Here is a 23,579-nt window from a genome sequence, read left to right as displayed (position 1 = left end):
AAAAGGGGCCTCGTGATACATATAAATGTAATTTCAGGCATCACTAGGAAGAGTCATGGCAATACCATTTTTGTGGGAAAACAAACTGGTGTCATTCTGAAAACTTTCTCCCATAAATAAAAATGCACAAACAGAATTCTGGGGAAAAATTAAAAAAAAGGGAAATCAACAACCTAACCTCCTTATCTCCCTGTAATAATGAAAAATATTTTCATTGAACTTGGCTGAAATCATGCAACTTCCTCCCACTTCTCCAGGTTTTGGGGAGTAGGCCAGCCTGCTTCACAGTTGACATCCCGGAGGGAAACACCAGGAAAAGGTGATGAGGAGGAAGGGGCAGGTTTAGTATGTACTGGTTTGAGATACTCTGGCTAAACAGTAACTTTGCCAGGCCATTCCCCTCCTTTCTGCCTGGGCCTCAGAGCGAAGTGGATTTTCTTAAGCAGAAATGTTCTTGGATCTCTTCATAATTTTCCCCTTCAAAATGTAGGAGTTGTGCAAGAAAAATCCACATTCCACACTAACAAGGCAAGGGTTATAATGAGAACGTGGTTTCTTACAGGCAATACTTTCATGTTTTGTTTTATTTATTTATTTTCAAAGTAAGCTTTTGTGGTAAGAAATCAAGTCAGAGTAATAAAGAACGATGGGAGCGTGTGGAGTGGAAAATTTCCTTTTCATCCCCCGCCCCCAAAGTACAGGGAACTGGAGAAGAGGGGGAGGGGTCACCTCAGGTCCTCACATCACTTCAGGGGCAGCAGGAACCCAGAAAGGCTGGCGATGTGCTCCCTGGAGCTCAGGGATCCGACCCCAAGACCCACATGAGCCGCAGGGCACCGCCGTCCCAGTCCCCACGCCTGCTCCGACCAGCAGCCGGCAGGGTTCTCGGCTTCCACACCTGGAGAATGGGAGAAGGGCGCTCCTCTTGCAACGGGCCCAGGGCTAAGGAAACCACCTGCCTGGCTGTGGACCTCTGCGTCTCAAGCTTTCTGACCAGGCTGAAGAAACACAACAGTGCGCCTTCCCTTCCTCAGTCGTTCCAGGTGATCGTTTTCGTGGAGGGCGGGAAATGCCCGGCACGGACGTACCTGCTCAGTAGGCCTCAAGCCCTCAAGGACTGAGGCCCTGGGCCCGCGGCTTCAGCACGTGCCCGGCGCCGTTGCCCCGGAGACGGGCGGGGTTTGTGCTCAAAGCCCGGCCTGTGCCACCCTGACGCAGGCGCGGGGGGTGAGCCCGGGCTTGGCCCTCCTGCCTGCACGCCGCCTCTCGGACCCTGCCGGCTGCCGCCCCCCCGCCACCCTCCGCGGTGGTACGGCCCGCGCTTAGCTGAGGGCCTCCGCCCCACCGTCGCAAGAGTGGCTTCGGGCCTCGTGGGAGAGGTGAGGGCCCCGGAGCTGCCTGAGCCCTGGTGGGGGCCGGGGGCCGACGGGGAAGGCCGCCCCGCTCTGGCCGCAGTGTCCCGCTTGTGGAGGCAGCGGTCACTCCTCGGGTTCCCCTTCCTCCGGGCCCTTCTGCCCGCATCCCTCCCTGAAGCTGCCCGCCCAGCTCCCTCAGTGGGGTCCACTTCGGGCGCGACGGCCCGGCCCCCACCCCCCCCCCGCCCCGCGGTAGTTGAAGCGCCCTCTTCCCCGCCGCCCACAGCGCCCCCGTTTACTTCCCCACCCAGATTCCATCAGCAGGATGACGGACATGGAGGAAAACGTGCCCGGGAAGGACCCTGGCGACACAGAGAGCAGACCCTGTAAGCCCGAAAGCTCAGGACCGACCCGGGAAGACAAGAGCAGCCTCAAGGACCACCCTTCCCGTAGGTCCAGCTCCGGCCTCGGCCCTGGCCCTCCGGGTGTGCTCAGTGAGGGTCGGGTGGGAAGCGCCACACTCCTCTCGTCCCCTCTTTCCTTACCTCCTCCAACCCCAGCCTCTTCCTTTCAGGCCAGAGGCACCCTATTGAACCGAAGATCTGCAGAGAGTTTGGGGTCCTGGAGAAAAGACGTGTCCCAGGAGCGATTTCTTGAATCTGACAAGATTGAGGCTCAGTTCAGAGCCCTGTTTGTGTTCTGTTACCTTGAATTCGTAGGTGGAACATGGCAGACACCTGGGGTAGAGTTTAAAGACCCGAAATGATCCCAGAGGGGCCCTGTGTTCTCTCTATTTGGTGGACTGCATTAGCAGTGCTCCTCTGACCTCACTCTTCTAGAGAGGGCATGAGATGAGGATGACAGAGGATAAGACGGTTGGATAGCATCACCCAGTCGATGGACATGCTGCTGCTGCTGCTAAGTCGCTTCACTCGTCTCCAACTCTGTGTGACCCCGTAGACGGCAACCCACTAGGCTACCCGGTCCCTGGTATTCTCCAGGCAAGAACACTGGAGTGGGTTGCCATTTCCTTCTCCAATGCATGAAAGTGAAAAGTAAAAGTGAAGTCGCTCAGTCGTGTCTGACCCTCAGCGACCCCATGGACTGCAGCCTTCCAGGCTCCTCCGTCCATGGGATTTTCCAGCCAAGAGTACTGGAGTCTGAGCAAACTCCAGGAGATAGTGAAGGACTGGGAAGCCTGGTGTCCATGGGGTCGCAAAGAGTGACTCTACATTGAACAGCAACAATAGTACAGTGCTCTTTTATGTTCCTATTGGGTCACAAAGTCTCTTCCACTGTTTAGATCTGATCTCATTGGGATTCATCCAGCATTTCTTTTATAATAATCACCAGATAATTTAAGTAGTCCTCAATCTGAAGGCCTGCCCACGTGCCTTAACCTCCTGAGTTAAATTCTTCAAATTCAGTCCCATTTCTTTCTCTTGTAGCCACACGGGGTCGCTCCTGGTTAAGGAAAAGTAGCAAATTGGGTGCTTTGGAATCCTCCCTTGGCATAGGTACTTTTCAATAGATAAGAACATGATGTGGGGTGGCACTTCACGTTTTTGGTAGAAACAGTTTAGGCTATTTAAGTTCTTGAGGGTTTTTTTTAAATGAATCCATAGACAAGACAGCTCTAACCTGAATAACCAAATTCCTCTTTTTAAAAAATTTCAAAATTTTGTATATCAGGGTGACTTGGTTAAGTTACTTACAAGTTATTTTGAAAATGTCTTTGTCCTTGGGATCTGGATTTTAAAAATCTGTTAGTTTCTTTTTATGTCTAATTTCTCTTTGAGCCCTCCCCGTTCCTGAATTTTGCAGTTGTAGCAGTTGCATAGCACTGTGGTACTGTGGACAACAGACCAGTGTTGTTGAAGCAGGTTCTGAAGTTGGGAAGTGTTTCTGTGTATGTTTTCCTCGGTTCTTCAATATACTACTAGAAGCAGCTCAATCTCCCTCTGAAGATTTTCTTAGTTTTGATTTTGTGTTTGGTGAATTAGCAGCAAGTCTGTTTGCATATTTGACTGTATTTTGCCTGAAACTAAAGACTTTAAAGAGGCTGATGAAATAGAGACCTTCCTGTCACCCACGGTTAAGTTCACCTTTATGTTTGCCTAAACTGAAATGCCATCTGTGGCTTTTTGATAAATTTTACAGTCACCTTTTATCCTTATCTTTTTATTTTGAAGTATTTCAATCCTGTTGAAAAAACAATGAATGCCCGCATTGTTAATATTCTGCCATACTGGTTTTTTTCTCTTATACATAAGTATTATTTCTTGAAGTTATAGGGTCATGACTTTAAATACTTCATCTATCTGCTAAGAACAAAGGCATTCTCCTATGAAACCTTTTTTCTGAGATAATTTTATTTTTCCTTTTTATATTTTTAAACCTTTTTACTTATAGAAAACAAACATACACAGAAATACAGAGACTGGAATGATGAACCCCCATTTAGTCACCGCCCAATTTCAACAATTATCAACTAATGGTTAATCTTAGTGCTTTTATAACCCCTCCACATCTTGGAGCCAAATACTTTTCTGTGAACAAATTAAGAAGCTTTATTGAAAGATCGTGAGAAGATGATTTACTGTGTATGGCTCTTTTAATACCAAGTAATCATAATTACCATGTACGCCTGTTACATGAGAATGCTATCAACTAGGTCTGTACTAAGAACAGTGGTTCCCAAATGCTAGTGCTCAGTTCAGTTCAGTCACTCAGTTGTGTCCGACACTTTGCGACCCCATGGACTTCAGCACGCCAGGCCTCCCTGTCCATCACCAACTCCTGGAGTTTACCCAAACTCATGTCCATTGAGTCGGTGATGCCATCCAACCATCTCGTCCTCTGTTATCCCCTTCTTCTCCTGCTTTCAATCTTCCCCAGCATCAGGGTCTTTTCAAATGAGTCAGCTCTTCTCATCAGGTGGCCAAAGTATTGGAGTTTCAGCTTCAGCATCAGTCCTTCCAATGAACACCCAAGACTGATCTCCTTTAGGATGGACTGGTTGGATCTTCTTGCAGTCCAAGGGACTCAAGAGTCCTCTCCAACACCACAATTCAAAAGTGTCAATTCTTCAGCGTTCAGCTTTCTTTATAGTCCAACTCTTACATCCATACATGACTACTGGAAAAACCATAGCCTTGACTAGATGGACCTTTGTTGGCAAAATAATGTCTCTGCCTTTTAATATGCTGTCTAGGTTGGTCATAACTTTCCTTCCAAGGAGTAAGCGTCTTTTAATTTCATGGCTGCAGTCACCATCTGCAGTGATTTTGGAGCCCCCAAAAATAAAGTCAGCCACTGTTTCCACTGTTTCCCCATCTATTTCCAATGAAGTGATGGGACCGGATGCCATGATCTTAGTTTTCTGAATGTTGAGCTTCAAGCCAACTTTTTCACTCTCTTTCACTTTCATCAAGAGGCTCTCTAGTTCTTCTTCACTTTCTGGCATAGGGTGGTGTCATCTGCATATCTGAGGTTATTGATATTTCTCCTGGCAATCTTGATTCCACCTTGTGCTTCATCCAGCCCAGTGTTCCTCATGATGTACTCTGCATATAAGTTAAATAAGCAGGGTGACAATATACAGCCTTGATGTACTCCTTTTCTTGTTTGGAACCAGTCTGTTGTTCTATGTCCAGTTCTGACTGTTGCTTCCTGACCTGCATACAGGTTTCAAAGGAGGCAGGTCAGGTGGTCTGGTATTCCCATCTCTTTCAGAATGTTCCACAGTTTATTGTGATCCACACAGTCAAAGGCTTTGGCATAGTCAATGAAGCAGAAATAGATGTTTTTCTGGAACTCTCTTGCTTTCTCCATGATCCAGTGGATGTTGGCAATTTGATCTCTGGTTCCTCTGCCTTTTCTAAAACCTGCTTGAACATCTGGAAGTTCACGGTTCACGTATTGCTGAAGCCTGGCTTGGAGAATTTTGAGCATTACTTTGTTAGCGTGTGAGCTGAGTGCAATTGTGCAGTAGTTTGAGCATTATTTGGCATTGCCTTTCTTAGGTATTGGAATGAAAACTGACCTTTTCCAGTCCTGTGGCCACTGCTGAGTTTTCCAAATTTGCTGGCATATTGAGTGCAGCACTTTCACAGCATCATCTTTTAGGGTTTGAAATAGCTTAACTGGAATTCCATCACCTCCACTAGCTTTGTTGGTAGTGATGCTTCCTTTTGTGACAAAATTCCTAGCAAGATTTAGTGGAATGAATTAAAGATACCGGGAGAAGGAAATGGCAACCCACTCCAGTGTTCTTGCCTGGAGAATCCCAGGGATGGGGGAGCCTGATGGGCTGCCGTCTATGGGGTCACACAGAGTCGGACACGACTGAAGTGACTTAGCAGCAGCAATGAGTTTTTCCGAAAGCTAAAGTTGATTCTTTTTAATGACTAGTCTTTATTCCGACCCTTCCTGCATTTTTGGAGGTTAAACTTTTTCTTTTATGAAATGATGGTTTTGGTGGTAGAGTGGTTTCTTTATTTGCTGTTTTCATACTGTCCATACTTGACAAAACAGAAAGTTGGCAAGTTATTGTCCCTTGCTCAAAATCATTTTGGAAATTTACTAGTCTGTGAAATCCTAAATTCTAGAAACTGCTTTAGAAGACCAAGTGAAATTGACACCTTTCAGTACTTCTGTGTGGAGAATTTAACGTCCATCAAAGACAGGAAGAAGAGAGTGTAGTCATAATACCCTTAGATAAATGTTTATTTTTGAAAATTACTTTTGCTGCTTTATTATTTTACTTTGTAAGAGTTTCTTTTTAATTTAGTTTTTAAATTTTTTTGGCTATGCCACGCAGAAGGCATCTCATTGCCATGTCTGCGCTCTTAGTTGCAGCATATGGGATCTATCCCTGACCAGGGATGGAACCTGGGCTGCCTACTTTGGCAGCATGAAGTCTTAGCCACTGGACTGCCAGGGAAATCCCAGGAGAAAGGTTTTTAATCAGTTTCATTTTCTGTTTTTTTTTTTTAATAGTTTCTTTGTCTTCCCTTATCCCCACAGTGGGCTACTAAGAGGCTCTGTCATGTGGCCTCGAGTTCAGAAAACATAATTGGCTAGAATGGTTGAAGGAGTGTGTATTAGGTCACTGGGATGAATCTCAATTTGGAGCCTACTCACAGTGAATCTCTGAATAAAATAGCCATTCAGACTTGTGTGAGTTCACTGGTGTCCACCTTGCATTCTCTTTTTTCAGATGGGATATAATTAACATAGAACGTTAGTTTTTCGGGTGTACCTCATACCTTCTTTCTGTCACAGGCCTGAGAGATACAGTTAATGATGTTTCCAAGCTGAGCAGCGAGATTGTGGTGAATCGTGATTTCCGCATGGAAGAGAAGGTTTTGCCTCCTGGAAGGTATAGGTTCTTCTGATTTTCCCATTTTATTCATCCTGCTATGGGTATTTAGCACAAATGCCTTCTGACTAGACTTGAAGCATTTTTGTTTAAGAATACAATCTGTGTTTGCATCTAAGCCATAAGAGGTCTCAACAACTTGAACAGAAGAGTAGTAAATTATATTAGTACCAGAGGGTCATGAAGCAAATGTTATTTAACCAGGGACTAAACCCAAGCAGTTATTGGGATGTTCACTTTGCGTGCGTGCTAAGTCGAGCTTCAGTCATATCTGACTCCTTGTGACCCTGTGGACTGTAGTCCACCAGGCTCCTCTGTCCGTGGGATTCTCCAGGCAGGAATACTGGAGGGGACTTTCGAAGTGAAGTTGCTTAGTTGTGTGCAACTCTTTGTGATCCTATGGACTGTAGCCTACCAGGCTCCTCCATCCGTGGAATTTTCCAGCAAGAGTACTGGAGTGGGTTGTCATTTCCTTCAGGGGATCTTCCCGACCCGGGGATCGAACTCAGGTCTCCCGCATTGCAGGCAGACGCTTTACCCTCTGTGCTACCAGGGGACTTTAGGACCTCAATTAATAGTAAGAGTTGAGGTGCATTTCAGATCTTCTCTGACAGATGTGGAGGAATTAGCCTGTAGTAGCTGTCTATTGCTGCATGATAAATTACCCCAAAACTTAGCAGCTAAAACAGTGTTCTCTCCCAGTTTCTGTGTGGGTTGGGGATCTGGGCGTGGCTTCACTGACACAGCCTCTGTCAGGCTGTTGAGGTTGGCCTGAACCGCCCTCAGCTTCTTGCCTCCTGGGCTCCACCGTGGAGCAGCTCACAACATGGCAGCTGCCTTCCCTCACCTAGCATGAGAAAGTGGGTAGGTGGGTGAGAGACGGTGCCCATGACAGAAACCTAATCTCAGCAGAGATGTCCAAGGCCTCTGCTACATTTTGTTTTCTAAAAATGAACCCTCAAATCCAGGCGACACTTGAGGGTACAGGATCACACCAGAGTGTGAATACTGGGGATCTGGATCTTTGGAGTCTTATGGATATTGGTTGCCTACCACATGGCTTCTATTACTTTTATGTGGTCACAGATTTAAATAGGCAAAGATAAAAAGATTAATTTTTATAATCGTGGTGTTTTCAACTGTCCCCTCACCCCCACCCTGCTTCATAAATCAACTTAATTTGTGAATCAGGATCAGAATGCTGTTGATAAACAATGCTCCCCATCCCCATCAAGCTTTATTTTTCATTCTTCTTAGTAATATAGACATTGCAATAAATAAATAAGAACCATTGTAAGTATTAATATGACTTGCTAGTTTATTGGCAGTTCAGTGGGTAAATTCAGTGTCAGATTTTTACATTTTAAAACAGTTCTGATTTCCCACCAGTGGACAGATACACAATGGCAGCTTGTGACTCTTCAGTTTCCTTAAATGCTTTTGTTATTTGTCAGCTTCAGGAGATGTTCTACGCCCCAAGTTGCTGCCCTGGTTTTCATGCTCTGATCTGCTCTCACCAACAGGTGGCCACGCCAAGCACAGCTTCTCTGGGAACAGGTTTTCACCAAAGCCCAGATCTTCTCGCATCTCTCTCACTGCTTAGATATGTTTGTTGCTGTCAGGAGAGGAGAAAACAATGAGTAGAAGAAATGAAAGAGAGAAATGAAGCAGGGAAATAGTACTATTCAGAGCTGGGTTCTCAAGTAAGGTAGTACAAATTTATATCAGGAAAAAGGTTGAAATCAAGGGTGTTTTTTTTTTTTCATTTTCCACCATTTATTCTTGGTATCAAAACTAGTTCAACTCTTCTTACAAAACAAAATCAAAATACTGGAGACATATATCACATTTTTCTCCCTGTGGCTTTAGCCCATCCCTGAAACTGCAATACTTTGGCCACCTCATGTGACGAGTTGACTCACTGGAAAAGACTCTGATGCTGGGAAAGGTTGGGGGCGGGAGGAGAAGGGGACGACAGAGAGTGAGATGGCTAGATGGCATCGCCGATTCTATGGACATGAGTTTGAGTGAACTCCGGGAGTTGGTGATGGACAGGGAGGCCTGGCGTGCTGTGATTCATGTGGTCGCAGAGAGTCGGACACGACTGAGCGACTGAACTGAACTGAACCCCATCAAAAGAGATAAAAATAAAAAAAACCCAGAGCTCAACAACAAAACCAACTCTACCTGACTACATTCACAAAAAATGACACCAGGATACACTGCAAAACAGAAAGAGGTCATCTTCTGTGTGTCCAAAGGATTCTCCATCGTGTCTTGTGCTAGGTGAGAAACCATCATTGAACATGCTACGTGTCAAATGCAAACATACCTTCAACGTATGTCAGGTTTCAGGAGAGATGGTGAACATGGCAGAAGCTGAAACTCTCCCTGCAGTATTTATCTTTAAGCAGTGTCAAAGCAGCAACTCTTAAATCACAAGTTCATTTCTTTTCAACCTAGTCAGTTCTTGTTTTATTTGGGCTGTGTTCTTTCAAGCAACTGACTAGATTTCCCTTCAACAGAATGTGTTTGGCTCACTTATCTCTCCCATAAAAATTTCAGGGAAGAAGTGTGCTTTACGTGCAAAAGAGTATTCTAAACAAAATCCTCCTAGCTTCAAACCTTCCTAAGTGCACAGGCTTCATACAAATGTATTTTTATTAGGCCTCTAGGAAGAGGTCTCCATAATGAATAGCACCCCCCAAAGAAAAAGCATATTCAAAATAAAGACTCAGGCAAACTATTAGAGGAAACACAAAATCACTTTGAAGTGGCTAGTGGCAATAGATATAATGCATAAACCAAGTCACTCCTTATTGGCAGTTGACTTGACTTTGGTCAAATAGGATGATGTTACCTCAGTTCAGTTCAGTCGCTCAGTTGTGTCCAACTCTTTGCAACCCCATGTACTGCAGCACGCCAGGTTTCCCTGTCCATCACCAACTCCTGGAGTATACTCAAACTCATGTCCATTGAGTTGGTGATGCCATCCAACCATCTCATCTTCTGTTGTCCCCTTCTCCCATCTTCAATCTTTCCCAGCATCAGGGTCTTTTCAAATGAGTCAGTTCTTTGCATCAGGTGGCCAAATTATTGGGAGTTTCAGCTTCAGCATCAGACCTTCCAATGAATATTCAGGACTGATTTTCTTTAGGATGGACTGGTTGGATCTCCTTGCAGTCCAAGGGACTCTCAAGAGTCTTCTCCAACACCACAGTTCAAAAGCATCAGTTCTTTGGCTCTCAGCTTTCTTTATAGTCCAACTCTCACATCCATACATGACTACTAGAAAAACCATAGCTTTGACTAGACGGACCTTTGTTGGCCAAGTAATGTCTCTGCTTTTTAATATGCTGTCTAGGTTGTTCATAACTTTTCTTTGAAGGAGCAAGCGTTTTTTAATTTCATGGCTGCAGTCACTATCTGCAGTGATTTTGGAGTCCCAAAAATAAAGTCTGTCACTGTTTCCATTGTTTCCCCATCTATTTCCCATGAAGTGATGGGACTGGATGCCATGATCTAAGTTTTCTGAATGTTGAATTTTAAGCCAACTTTTTCACTCTCCTCTTTCACTCTCATCAAGAGGCTCTTTAGTTCTTCTTCACTTTCTGCCATAAGGGTGGTGTCATCTGCACATCTGAGGTTATTGATATTTCTCCCAGGAATCTTGATTCCAGCTTGTACTTCATCCAGTGTAGCATTTCTCATGATGTACTCTGCATCATTAAATAAGCAGGGTGACAATATACAGCCTTGATGTACTCCTTTCCCGATTTGGAACCAGTCCATTGTTCCATGCCCAGTTCTAACTGTTGCTTCATGACCTGCACACAGATTTCCCAGGAGGCAGGTCAGGTGATCTGTTATTCCCATCTCTGAGAATTTTCCACAGTTTATTGTGATCCACATAGTTGAAGGCTTTGGCATAGTCAATAAAGCAAGAGTAGAATGTTACCTACAGTTGTATTAATTGGGAAATCCCTTATTTGGGCCATTCATTCATCAGGCATTTGTTGAGTCCTTATTATGTGACAGGAAAAATTGCTGACTTCTGGAGATAGAGGTAACTATAGCTGTGAACAAGTAAGGCACTGTCTTTTCTGTCAAGATACTTTTGTAGGAGAGACAGTTGAATTAGAAAGTGACTGCTAAGTTCACTTAGAGCTGTGTATAGAGTTTAAAGTTCTCAGCTGCCTAAGAAACAAGGTTTACCTATGATGACTTGAGTCTCAGAGGTGGTCCGGGTGGGAAGGAATGCTCCTGGCAGAGGACACGGGTTGGAGGCACAGTGTAGTGAACTGAATGAGTGTCTTGGTGTGGTTGAGCCTGAAGTGTTATGAAGTAGGAGGAGAGAAGTTAGACAGGGAGGCAGAGCAGTATCAGGAGGGTCATATGGGCCGTTTGTGCTGCTGATGCTGAGAAGCCCCTAATGGACTCTGAGCATGACCTCATAATCAGGATTGCATCTTAGAAAAGTCATTGAGTTTAGAATGAATTTGTGGGGAGCAGATTAAAAGGGGCAAGACTGAGGCAGAGGGACCAGTTAATGGCCCTTTGTAGCAGTCTAGGTAAGAGATGATGGTAGGAGCAGATGATTTCAGAGACATCCAACAGTTTATGGAACTTGCAAGTGGATTGGATGAATGGGATGAGGAGAAAAGCTTTAAGACCAATTCCAGTGCACAATCGACTGTTAGATTATAGTTGGTTACCGTTGCTGATTGAGATTGCAATGTTGGGAGAGGAATTTTGATTTTTGTTTTATTCATCTTTGCATTGTTTCTTTTTTGTTTTACAAGGAGCATGCATTACTAAGAAGGGATGTTTGAGTCCAGAAAACCAATCACTATTGGCAATGACTAGGTGCAGCCTCAGAATTTTCAAATGGTTCTTTTTCTTCTTATTAGCCTAAGTGTATTGGTCAGAGGAGTCATTTAAATAAGCATTCAGAGGAAAGTAAATTCCTTTAAAAAAGTAATAGACAATTTTTTAGCATAGTTTTATTTTATGGACAATAGTTCTCACATTCCCTCCTTTCTCCTACATACAGTTTCCTTTGTTTACATCTTGTATTAGTGTGGTTTATTTGTTATAATTTATGATCCAGTATTAATACATTATTATTAATTCAAGTTTACAGGGGTATTCACTTTTTGTGACATGTATTCTGTGGGTTTTGGAAAATGTATGATGACGTTTATTCACCATTTCCATATCACACAGAGTAATTTCACTGCCCTAAAATTCCCTATGTTCTATCTATTCACTCTTCCCTCCCTCCCCCTGAAACCTTTGGCAACCACTGATCTTTTTACAATCTCTGTAGGTTTTCTGAATTTCTTACACTTGGAATCATACAGTATGTAGCCTTTTCAGATTGTATTCTTTCAATAGCAATATACACTTAAGGGACTTCCCTGGTGGTCCAGTTGTTAAGGTTCTGTGCTTCCAGTGCAGGGGGCATGGGTTTGATCCCTGATTGGGGAACTAAGATCCTACACGGTATGGCCAAAAAACAAAAGCAAAACAAAACATTTAAGTTTCCTCCATGTCTTTTGAGGGCTTGATAGTGCATTTCTTTTTTGTGTTGAATAATATTCTATTGGATTTCCTGGTGGCTCAGTGGAGAGAATCCTCCTGCCTGTGCAGGAGATGCAGGTTTGATCCCTGGGTCGGGAAAATCCCCTGGAGAAGGAAGTGGCAACCCACTCCAGTATTGTTGCCTGGGAAATCCCATAGACAGAGGAGCATGGCAGGCTACAGTCCATGGGGCCACAGAGAGTCAGACTCTACTTAGCAACTAAATAAAAACAAATACTCCATTGTCTGGATATACCACAGTTTATTTATCCATCATGTACAGAATGACATCTTGGTTGCTTCCAAGCTTTGGCAAAAAAATAAAGCTACGATAAATGTCCATGTTTAGGTTTTTGTGTGGATATAAGCTTTCAACTCCTTTGAGTAAGTCCCAGGGAGCACAATGGTTGGATTGTATGGAAAGAGTGTGTTTAGTTCTGTAGGAAACTGTGGAACTATCCTCCAGAGTGGTGGTCTTCCACTTTGCATTCCTACGAGCAGTGAATGAGAGTTCCTGTTGCTCCCTGTCCTTGTCAGCATTTGGTGTTGTCAGTGTTTTGGATTTTGGCCATTTTAATAGGTGTGTAGTGATATCTCATTGTGTAGTGATATCTCATTGTTATTTTACAATTCCCTACTGGTGACTTCAGCCATGAAATTAGAAGATGATTACTTCTTGGCAGGAAAGCTATGACAAACCTAGACAGTGTATTAAAAAGCAAAGGCATCATTTGCCGACAAAGGTTTGTATGGTCAAGGTTTTGGTCTTTCCAGTAGTCATGTACAGATGTGAGAGTTGGACCATAAAGAAGGCAGAGCACTGAAGAATTGATGCATTTGAAGTGAGGGGCTGGAGAAGACTCTGGAGAGGCCCTTGGACAGTAAGGAGATCAAACCAGTCAATCCTAAAAAGGAAATCAGCCCTGAATACTCACTGGAAGGACTTGATGCTGAAGCTTAAACTCCAGTAATTTGGCCACCTGATGTGAAGAGCTGACTCACTAGAAAAGACCCTGATGCTGGGAAAAATCGAAGGCAGGATGACAAGAAGGTGACAGAAGATGAGATGATCGAATGGTATCACTGATTCAATGGACATGAACTTGGGCAAACTCTGAGACATGGTGAGGGACAGGGAGGCCTGGCGTGCTGCAGTCCATGGGGTCTCAGTCACACAACTTGGCGACTGAAAACAGCAATGAGACACGAGGTTGAGCATGTGCTTATTTGCCATCTCTCTATATCCTTTGGTGAGGTGTCTGTTCAGACCTTTTCCTGTTTTAAAATTGGGTTGTTCTGTAATGACCTACATGGGAAAAGAATTTTTAAAAAAGAGCAGATATATGTAAATGTATAACTGACTCACTTTGCTGTATAGAAGAAACTAACACAGTGCTATAAACCAACTATACTCCAGTAGATTGATTTGAAAAAAACAAAATTGGGTTATTTTCTTATTCTTGAATTTTAAGAGTTCTTCGTATGTTTTGGATACTAGTTCTTTATCAGATATGTGCTTTGCAAAGATTGGAGCTTGTCTTTTCCTTCTCTTAATAGTGACTTTCACGGAGCAATTTTTAATTTTAATGAAGTCCAGTTTACCAGTTTTTTTTTCTTTCATGGATCTTGCTTTTGGTGGCATATCTAAAAGGTCATTGCCAAACCCAAGGTCACATAGATTTCTTCTGTTCCAGAAGTTTTAGAGTTTGTTTTTTACATTGAGGTCTATGTTCTATTTGTGGAAGGTATTGATTAAAAGTCTGTGTCTAGGTTCATTTTTCTTCCATGTGGATGTCCAGTTGTTCTAGCATCATTTGTTGACAAGATTATCCTTTTTAATTGAATTGCCTTTGCTGCTGCTTTTTTTTGGAAGGGGAAAAAAGACTGATATTCTGGCTTCCATGACTGGTTACATGGTAGTGACATTGAGATTAGGAATACAGGAGGAACAGGTTTGGATGGGAAAGATAGTGAATTCAGTTTTAGATGTGCTGATTTGGAAGTATCTATAGATAGTTCAGTCGCTCAGTCATGTCCGACTCTTTCCAACCCCATGAATCGCAGGACGCCAGGGCTCCCTGTCCATCACCAACTCCTGGAGTTCACTCAAACTCATGTCCATAGAGTCGGTGATGCCATCCAGCCATCTCACTCTCTGTAGTCCTCTTCTCCTCCCGCCCCCAATCTTTCCCAGCATCAGAGTCTTTTCCAGTAGTCAACTGTTCACATGAGGTGGCCAGAGTATTGGAGTTTCAGCTTCAGCATCAGTCCTTCCAATGAACACCCAGGACTGATCTCCTTTAGGATGGACTGGTTGGATCTCCTTGCAGTCCAAGGGACTCTCAAGAGTCTTCTCCAACACCACAGTTCAAAAGCATCAATTCTTCGGTGCTCAGTTTTCTTTATAGTCCAACTCTCACATCCATACATGACCACTGGAAAAACGATAGCCTTGACTAGATGGACCTTTGTTGGCAAAGTAATGTCTCTTTTTAATATGCCGTCTAGGTTGATCATAACTTTCCTTCCAAGGAGTAAGCGTCTTTTAATTTCATGGCTGCAGTCACCATCTGCAGTGATTTTGGAGCCCCAAAAAATAAAGTCAGCCACTGTTTCCACCGTTTCCCCATCTATTTCCCATGAAGTGATGGAATCAGATGCCATGATCTTAGTTTTCTGAATGTTGAGCTTTAAGCCAACTTTTTCACTCTTCTCTTTTACTTTCATCAAGAGGCTGTTTAGTTCCTCTTTACTTTTTGCCATAAGGGTGGTGTCATCTGCTTATCTGAGGTAATTGATATTTCTCCCAGCAATAGATAGTCAGATGTTGTTAAAGAAGGAAAATCCTTTTCTAGATTTAAGTCTATAAGAAAATGAAGGATCACTTAGTTCTTTGCTGTATGTTTACGCTAGGGAAACTAAGTCACATCTTTTCTATGCTAAATGCAGAATCAGTGTTAACGTTCAGCCTGACCTCTGTTCAGGGTTCTTCCTACTGCAGAGAGTGGCTGCACCAGACTGTGAGGAGCCCTTCTGAGAGGTTGTGCCGGTGCCCTTGACATCCAAGTCTAAAACCCCAGCTTGTTCAGCTCTGCTGCCCTCCATACTTAGTTCCTGGCCTTCCCTTGTCTGTATAATTTTTTTAAATCAAATATTGTTTGGGGCTTAGTAAATAATGACCTTATGGCAGTTTTTGAGTGGATAAAATAATTTGTTCATTTAATCCTCTTACAGTCTGGAAGGCAGGATCAGGGAGACCATGCATGATGCTTTTTGGGATCATCTGAAAGAGAGACTATCAGCTACTCCGCCAGACTTCAACTGTGCTCTTGAACTTCTAAAGGAAATCAAAGAGGTGAGTGATAAACCTTGCCTTTGCAGATGTAAAGTTTCTGGACAGCTCCTGCTCACTGGAATGTCAGTGGCCAGCAAATCCCAACTGAACATGGTCCATGAATCAGTCAGAGTCTATGATCAATAGGCAGAAATCACTCAGTAATTTCAACAAAGAAGTTTTAATATAAAAATTATTATAACAGGGAATTGGAGGAATGGAGGCTTTGGGCTAGTAAGAAGCAGAGAAAACTCTGCTGGAATATAAGATAAAAGGAGAGTCCTGTTTCAGCCCTAGGGTAGGGGGAACACCCAAGGACTCAGTTACTCATTTGAGGGCACGGCTGTGCCAGGGGAGCTCTCTGGCCTGTGTGTGCTGTTGACCACCATGCATGGCAGGAGCTGGTTGCCAGAGTGGTTGCCTGTGCCCCAGGAGCCTAGTCCTGGAGAAGCAGCCACTTGCTCTGCAGGAGTCCAGTACTCGAGAAACCTCTCAGCTGCAGGAACCAGCTGCCTGTAGAGCCACATGAACTATAGGAGCCTGCTGTGAGAGCTTCCAGAACCAGGAAGACTAATAGTACCTTCTGACATACACCCCAGTGTTCACAACAGCACTGTTTACAGTAGCCCAAATGTGGAAACAGCCTAAATGCCCATCAGCAGAGGAATGGGTAAAGAAGATGGGGCGTACGTATACATAGTGGAATATTACTCAGCCTCAAAGAGAATGAAATAATGCCATTTGCCACAGCATAGGGCGACCTAGAGGTTATCGTACTAAGCAAAGTGAGTGAGAAAGACAAATATGAGATCACTTATATGTGGAATCTGAAATATGCTACCCATGAATTTATTCACCAAACAAACTTATGATTACTAAAGGGGAAAGGGGAAGGGGATAAATTAGGAGTTTGGGATCAGCAGATACAAACTGCTATATATAAAATGGATAACAGGGTCCTATTGTATTGCACATGAACTATATTCAATATCCTGTTATAAATCATGTGTGTGCTTGTGCGCTAAGTCACTTCAGTCATGTCCAACTCTTTGCGACCCCATGGACTGTAGGCCACCAGACTCCTCTGTCCATGGGATTTCCCAGGCAAGAATCCTGGAGTGGGATGCCGTGCCTTCCTCCAGGGGATCTTCCTGACCCAGGGATCGAACCCATGTGTCTTACATCTCTTGCACTGGTAGGCAGGTTCTTTACCACTAGCACCATCTGGAAAGCCCAACATAATGGAGAAGAATATGAAAAAGAATTTTGTTATACGTGTATCTGTAGTCTGAATCACTTTGCTGTACAATGAGAATTAACACAACATTGTAAATCCAGAAAAAAATGTGCAATCTACAGATGAAACAAAATTGTTCCATCTGGTAAAGGAAAAATATTGAAAGGACTTCATTTTCTCAGAGCAGAGAAAGGAAGGGTGGATTTGGAGAGGATTTGAGTGGCAATAAATTGATAAATGTCACATTCCATTCCTTTGGTTACTCAGCTTCCATATATACCCTTCTGCTACTGCTGCTGCTGCTAAGTCACTTCAGTCGTGTCCGACTCTGTGCGACCCCATAGACGGCAGCCAACCAGGTTCCGCTGTCCCTGGAATTTTCCAGGCAAGAACACTGGAGTGGGTTGCCATTTCCATTAAAATTCCTGAAAACAATTCTGTTTTTACCTAATAAGACATAGCTATCCAGGGAATTTCCTGGTGGTCCAGTGGTTAGGACTTCTCATTTTCACTACCAAGGGCCCAGGTTCAATTTCTGGTTGGGTAACTAAGATCCCACAAGTTGCAAGGCAAGGCCAAAAAAAAAAAGACAAAAGACATAGCTGTGCCTTTTACAAGTTCTTATCCTTTTCCCCAAATGAAGAAACTCACAGTCCCAATGGTTGTTACGTCTATCGCTGTAGATATCTTCAGTCACTGTCCCACTGAATATTCTTTTCAGTTCAGTTGCTCAGTCATGTCCAGCTATTTGTGATCCCATGGACTGCAGCATGCCAGGCCTCACTGTCCAACACCAACTCCCGGAGCTTGGTCAAACTCATGTCTATAGAGTAGGTGATGCCATCCAACCGTCTCATTCTCTGTCGTCCCCTTCTCCTCCTGCCTTCTATCTTTCCCAGCATCAGCGAAGTGAGTGAGAAAGTTCTTCACAGGGAGATGAGTCAGTTCTTCACAGTATTGCAGCTTCAGCATCAGTTCTTCCAATGAATGTTCAGGACTGATCTCCTCTAGAATGGACTAGTTGGATCTCCTTGCAGTTCAAGGGACTCTCAATAGTTTTCACCAACACCACAGTTCAAAAGCATCAATTCTTTAGCACTCAGCTTTCTTTATGGTCTAACTCTCACATCCATACATGACTACTGGAAAAACAATATCTTTGACTAGATGGACCTTTGTTGGCAGAGTAATGTCTCTGCTTTTTAATATGCTGTCTAGGTTGGTCATAGCTTATCTTACAAGGAGCAAGCGCCTTTTAATTTCACGGCTGTAGTCACCATCTGCAGTGATTTTGGAGCCCAAGAAAATAAAATCTGTCACTGTTTCCATTGTTTCCCCATCTCTTTGCCGTGAAGTTATGGGATGAAGTGACGGGACCGGATGCTGTGATTGTTTTTTAAATGTTGAGTTTTAAGCCAGCTTTTCACTCTCCTCTTTCTCTTGCATCAAGAGGCTCTTTAGTTCTTCTTTGCTTTCTGCCATAAGATGGTGTCATCTGCATATCTGAGGCTGATATTTCTCCCAGCAATCTTGATTCCAGCTTGTGCTTTATCCAGCCTGGCTCTCATAATGTACTCTGCATATACAGTGAAATAAGCAGGGTGACAACATATAGCCTTGATGTACTCCTTTCCCAATTTGGAACCAGTCTGTTGTTCCATGTCTGGTTCTAACTGTTGCTTCTTGACCTGCATACAGATTTCTCAGGAGGTATGTCTGGTATTTCCATCTCTAAGAATTTTCTGCAGTTTGTTGTAATCCACACAGTCAAAGGCCTTAGTTTAGTCAATAAAGCAGAAGTAGATGTTTTTCTGGAACTCTCCTGCTTTTTCAACGATCCAGTGGATGTTGGCAGTTTGATCTCTGGTTCCTCTGCCTTTACTAAATCCAGCTTAAACATCTGGAAGTTCTCGGTTCATGTACTGATGAAGCCTGGCTTGGAGAATTTTGAGCATTACTTTGCTAGCGAGTGAGATGAGTGCAATTGTGCAGTAGTTTGAACATTTTTTGGCATGGCCTTTCTTTGGGATTGTAATAAAGGCTGACCTTTTCGAATCCTGTGGCCACTGCTGTGTTTTCGAAATTTGCTGACATATTGAGTTATTTTGGCATATTTTTATGTTGGCATATTGAGAACATTCTGTTACCTATAGGCTAAACCGTAAAATTTAACTTCCAACAACCTATCTATAAAATAATAATGAGGTTCCTTAAAAAACTAAAAACAGAGCTACTGTATGATCCAGCAATCCTACTTCTGGGCATATATCTAGAGAAAACCATAATTCAAAAGATACATGTGCCCCAGTATTCATTGCAGCACTACTTACTGCAGCTAAGACATGGAAGCACCCTAAATGTCCTTAGATGAATGGATAGAGAAGATATGGTACATATGCACAATGGGATATTACTCAGCCATAAAAAGAATGAAGTAATGCCATTTGCGGCAATATGTACGCACTACGGTGTATATAATCTGGGAGTTCCCTGGTGGTCCAGAGGCTGACACCGTGCTCCCAATGCAGGAGACCTGGGTTCGATTCCTGATCAGGGAACTAGGTCCCACATGCTGCATGCAACTAAGACCTGGCACAGCAAAATAAATAAATTAATAAATATGAAAAAGTAGATAATCAGTAAGGACTTACTGTAAAGCACAACAAACTACTCGATATTCTGTAATAACCTACATGGGAAAAGAATCTGAAAAGGATAACTGAAATCTCTTTGCTGTACACCTGAAACTAACACGACATTGTAAATCAATTATACTTCAATATGAAATAAAAATTAGTAATGGGAGAGAGAAGAAAGTGGTTAGCATATGCAAATAACCTGTGCTTACAAGAAGTGGAGAGAAACTGTATGGTCTTTGTTTCTGTAATGGTCACAGGGCTGTAGTTGGTATCTGCGGTTTCATTTTACTTTTCATTCCATATTTCCCTTGTCTTCGGGTGTTGGGGTTCTTTATCTGACAGAGTGACCCAAACCTTCATTGCCAAAGAGTCTGAGTGCTCAGGCATTGTTCTTTTGTTGTTTGTATGCTGTGGTTTCCCCTTGACCTTTATTATTGGGTATGGAAATACCAAGAAGTACCTCAGTACCTTCTAGATTCCAGACACAGTCCTTGCCCCCAGAGTGTAGCAGCAACCCAGCTTCCTCTTGGTACTCAGGATCAATTATTTTAGTCCAGAGAGGAACTCCTTTTTTACCTTGTTGGCTCAGTGATATTGTTGTTGTTCAGTTGCTAAGTTGTGTCCAGCTCTTTGTGACCCCATGGACTGTAGCACACCAGGCTCCTCTGTCCTTCACTGTCTCCTGGAATTCGCTCAAATTCATGTCCATTGAGTTGGTGATGCTATCTAACCATCTCATCCTCTGCCGCCCCTTCTTTTGTCTTCCATCTTTCCCAGCATCAGAGTCTTTTCCAATGAGTCAGCTCTTTGCATCAGGTGGCCAAAGTATTGGAGCTTCAGCATCAGTCCTTCCAATGAATATTCAGGGTTGATTTCCTTTAGGACTGACTGGTTTGATCTTCCTTGCAGTCCAAGGGACTCTCAAGAGTCTTCTCCAACACCACAGTTCAAAAGCATCAATTCTTCAGTACTCAGCCTTCTTTATGGTCCAACTCTCACATCCATACACAACTACTGGAAAAACCATAGCTTAGACTAGATGGACCTTTGTCAGCAAAGTGATGTCTCTGCTTTCTAATACACTGTCTAGGGGGCTGTCTTACCTTATAATTCAGTGGAACCAATGCAAGCATTCCTCCCAAATCTGCAGGGCCCGAAGTTGGCAGGATGGGAAACAAAAGTTCTGCAAGTAGGTTTTTAGATACAATAGTGAGAGCAACCAGTCTTGCTTCCATCCCCTGATTCTGGGACCATGCCTTGTCACTTTAGGGAACAGCACTGCATAATAGTTCTTTTTTAAAATTTTTATTTAATAAATGGTACAAAGCACAATGCCAAAAACATTAACAGTTAAAATTTCACCAAATGAAAAAATACTATAGAATACACAGTTGTAAAAAGCTACATTAAGTTATTTTACAACTGCCTCAAGCTGCAAAAAGAAAAAAAACCCAATACCATACCTAAGTTATCCCTCTCTCAAAATAATGCCATTTATGTTATAAACCATAAGCACCCCATCAAAAGATGGGAACTGCTTTTGTTAATTCATATATATATATATATATGACTGTATCACTTCACTATAAAATAAAAATAAGTAACAGACCTTTGGGGCTTTACAGTGAGTTAGAGTTCCTGTCAGAGGGATAACAGCACCACAGCCGTACTGAATCCCCATGAAGGAGGCACACGAATGACTGGATTACAAGAGTTACAGGAATGAAAGCTGCTCACTTCCGAGAAACTACAGCTCACAGAAAACCAACAAAGGCACGAGATACAGACCATTTACTTATGAATGTGTGAAACTCAAGAAAGTCCACATTATTCCTACAACATGATGAAAGTGCTTCAGAATTCACACAATACTAATTTTCTTATGGTTCTAGTTAAATTATATATACCAGTTTATAACAAATGGTAAAATCTGTAACTCTGTTCAAAGTTTTAAAAGATTACTTAAGAATAGTTTCTTGTATTTCTATGCCACCTTTATAGTTCTGGTTTCTCATTTCTTAATTAGTAAATTCAGCGTACAGGTTCTATCCCAGGCTAATTTATACACTTCCGGAAGGAACGGCCTCTTAAATCCACAGAGTGTTGAGGTGGGGAACCCCCAACCACGTCAGATTTGTTTCACATATGATAATATACATGTTTCAATCCATTCTCCCAAATTATCCCACCCTCGCCCTCTCCCACAGAGTCCAAAAGACTGCTCCACACATCCGTGTCTCTGCTGTTGTCTCGTATACAGGGTTATCGTTATCCTCTTGCTATATTCCATATATATGTGTTAATATACTATATACTATTTTGTTTCTGGCTTACTTCACTCTATATAATAGACTCCAGTTTCATCCACCTCATTAGAACTGATTCAAATGTATTCTTTTTAATTGCTGAGTAGTACTCCATTGTGTAAATGTACCACAGCTTTCTTATCCATTCATCTGCTGATGGACATCTAGGTTGCTTCCATGTCCTCGCTATTATAAACAGTGCTGCGGTGAACATTGGGGTACACGTGTCTCTTTCAATTCTGGTTTCCTCAGTGTGTATGCCCAGGAGTGTGATTGCTGGGTCATATGGCAGTTCTATTTCCAGTTTTTTAAGGAGTCTCCACACTGTTCTCCATAGTGGTTGTACTAGTTTGCATTCCCACCAATAGTGTAAGAGGGTTCCCTTTTCTCCACACCCTCTCCAGCATTTATTGCTTGTATACTTTTGGATAGCAGCCATTCTGACTGGCGTGAAATGGTACCTCACTGTGGTTTTGATTTGCATTTCTCTGATTATGAGTGATATTGAGCATCTTTTCATGTGTTTGTTAGCCATCTGTATGTCTTCTTTGGAGAAATGTCTGTTTAGTTCTTTGGCTCATTTTTTGATTGGGTCGTTTATTTTTCTGGAATTAAGCTGCAGGAGTTGCTTGTATATTTTTGAGATTAATCCTTTATCAGTTGCTTCATTTGCTATTATTTTCTCCCATTCTGAAGGCTGTCTTTTCACCTTGCTTATAGTTTCCTTTGCTGTGCAGAAGCTTTTAATTTTAATTAGGTCCCATTTGTTTATTTTTGCTTTTATTTCCAATATTCTGGGAGGTGGGTCAAGGAGGATCCTGCTGTGGGTCATGGAGGATCCTGCGGAGAATGTTTTGCCTATGTTCTCCTCTAGGAGTTTTATAGTTTCTGGTCTTACATTCAGATCTTTGATCCATTTTGAGTTAATTTTTGTGTATGGTGTTAGGGAGTGTTCTAGTTTCATTCTTTTACAAGTGGTTGACCAGTTTTCCCAGCACCACTTGTTAAAGAGATTGTCTTTTCTCCATTGAATATTCTTGCCTCCCTTGTCAAAGATAAGGTGTCCATAGGTACATGGATTTATCTCTGGGCTTTCTATTTTGTTCCATTGATCTATATTTCTGTCTTTATGCCAGTACCATACTGTCTTGATGACTGTGGCTTTGTAGTAGAGCCTGAAGTCCGGCAGGTTGATTCCCCCAGTTCCGTTCTTCTTTCTCAAGATTGCTTTGGATATGCGAGGTTTTTTGTATTTCCATACAAATTGTGAAATTATTTGTTCTAGCTCTGTGAAAAACACCATTGGTAGCTTGATAGGGATTGCATTGAACTTATAAATTACTTTGGGTAATATATTCATTTTCACAATATTTATTCTTCCAATCCATGAACATGGTATATTTCTCCATCTATTAGTGGCCTCTCTGATTTCTTTCACCAATGTTTTATAGTTTTCTATATATAGGTCTTTTGTTTCTTTAGGTAAATATATTCCTAAGTATTTTATTCTTTTCGTTGCAATGGTGAATGGAATTGTTTCCTTAATTTCTCTATTTTCTCATTATTAGTGTATAGGAATGCAAGGGATTTCTGTGTGTTGATTTTATATCCTGCAACTTTACTATATTCATTGATTAGCTCTAGTAATTTTCTGGTAGAGTCTTTAGGGTTTTCTGTGTAGAGGATCATGTCATCTGCAAACTGAGAGTTTTACTTCTTCTTTTCCAATTTGAATTCCTTTT

General features: G+C 42.6%; 1 protein-coding gene across 1 annotated transcript in view; it reads left to right on the top strand.

The window, feature by feature from the left end:
- Positions 1–1,677: 1,677 nt before the first annotated feature.
- TCP11 (t-complex 11) overlaps positions 1,678–23,579 on the top strand; it is a 42,701-nt gene continuing 20,799 nt past the window's right edge. The window contains exons 1-3 of the mRNA XM_055406385.2: positions 1,678–1,804; positions 6,642–6,738; positions 15,556–15,676. Coding sequence (XP_055262360.2) covers positions 1,681–1,804; positions 6,642–6,738; positions 15,556–15,676 — 342 coding nt within the window. The 5' untranslated portion in view covers positions 1,678–1,680. The remainder of the gene's footprint in view (positions 1,805–6,641; positions 6,739–15,555; positions 15,677–23,579) is intronic.

This window comes from Moschus berezovskii, chromosome 23 (assembly GCF_049115385.1).
Source record: "Moschus berezovskii isolate FMDL1 chromosome 23, NW_MosBer_1.0, whole genome shotgun sequence".
Taxonomy (NCBI): Eukaryota; Metazoa; Chordata; class Mammalia; order Artiodactyla; family Moschidae; genus Moschus; species Moschus berezovskii.
The sequence above is the reverse complement of the archived record's forward strand: the minus strand, read 5'-3'. Positions and strand labels throughout refer to the sequence as shown.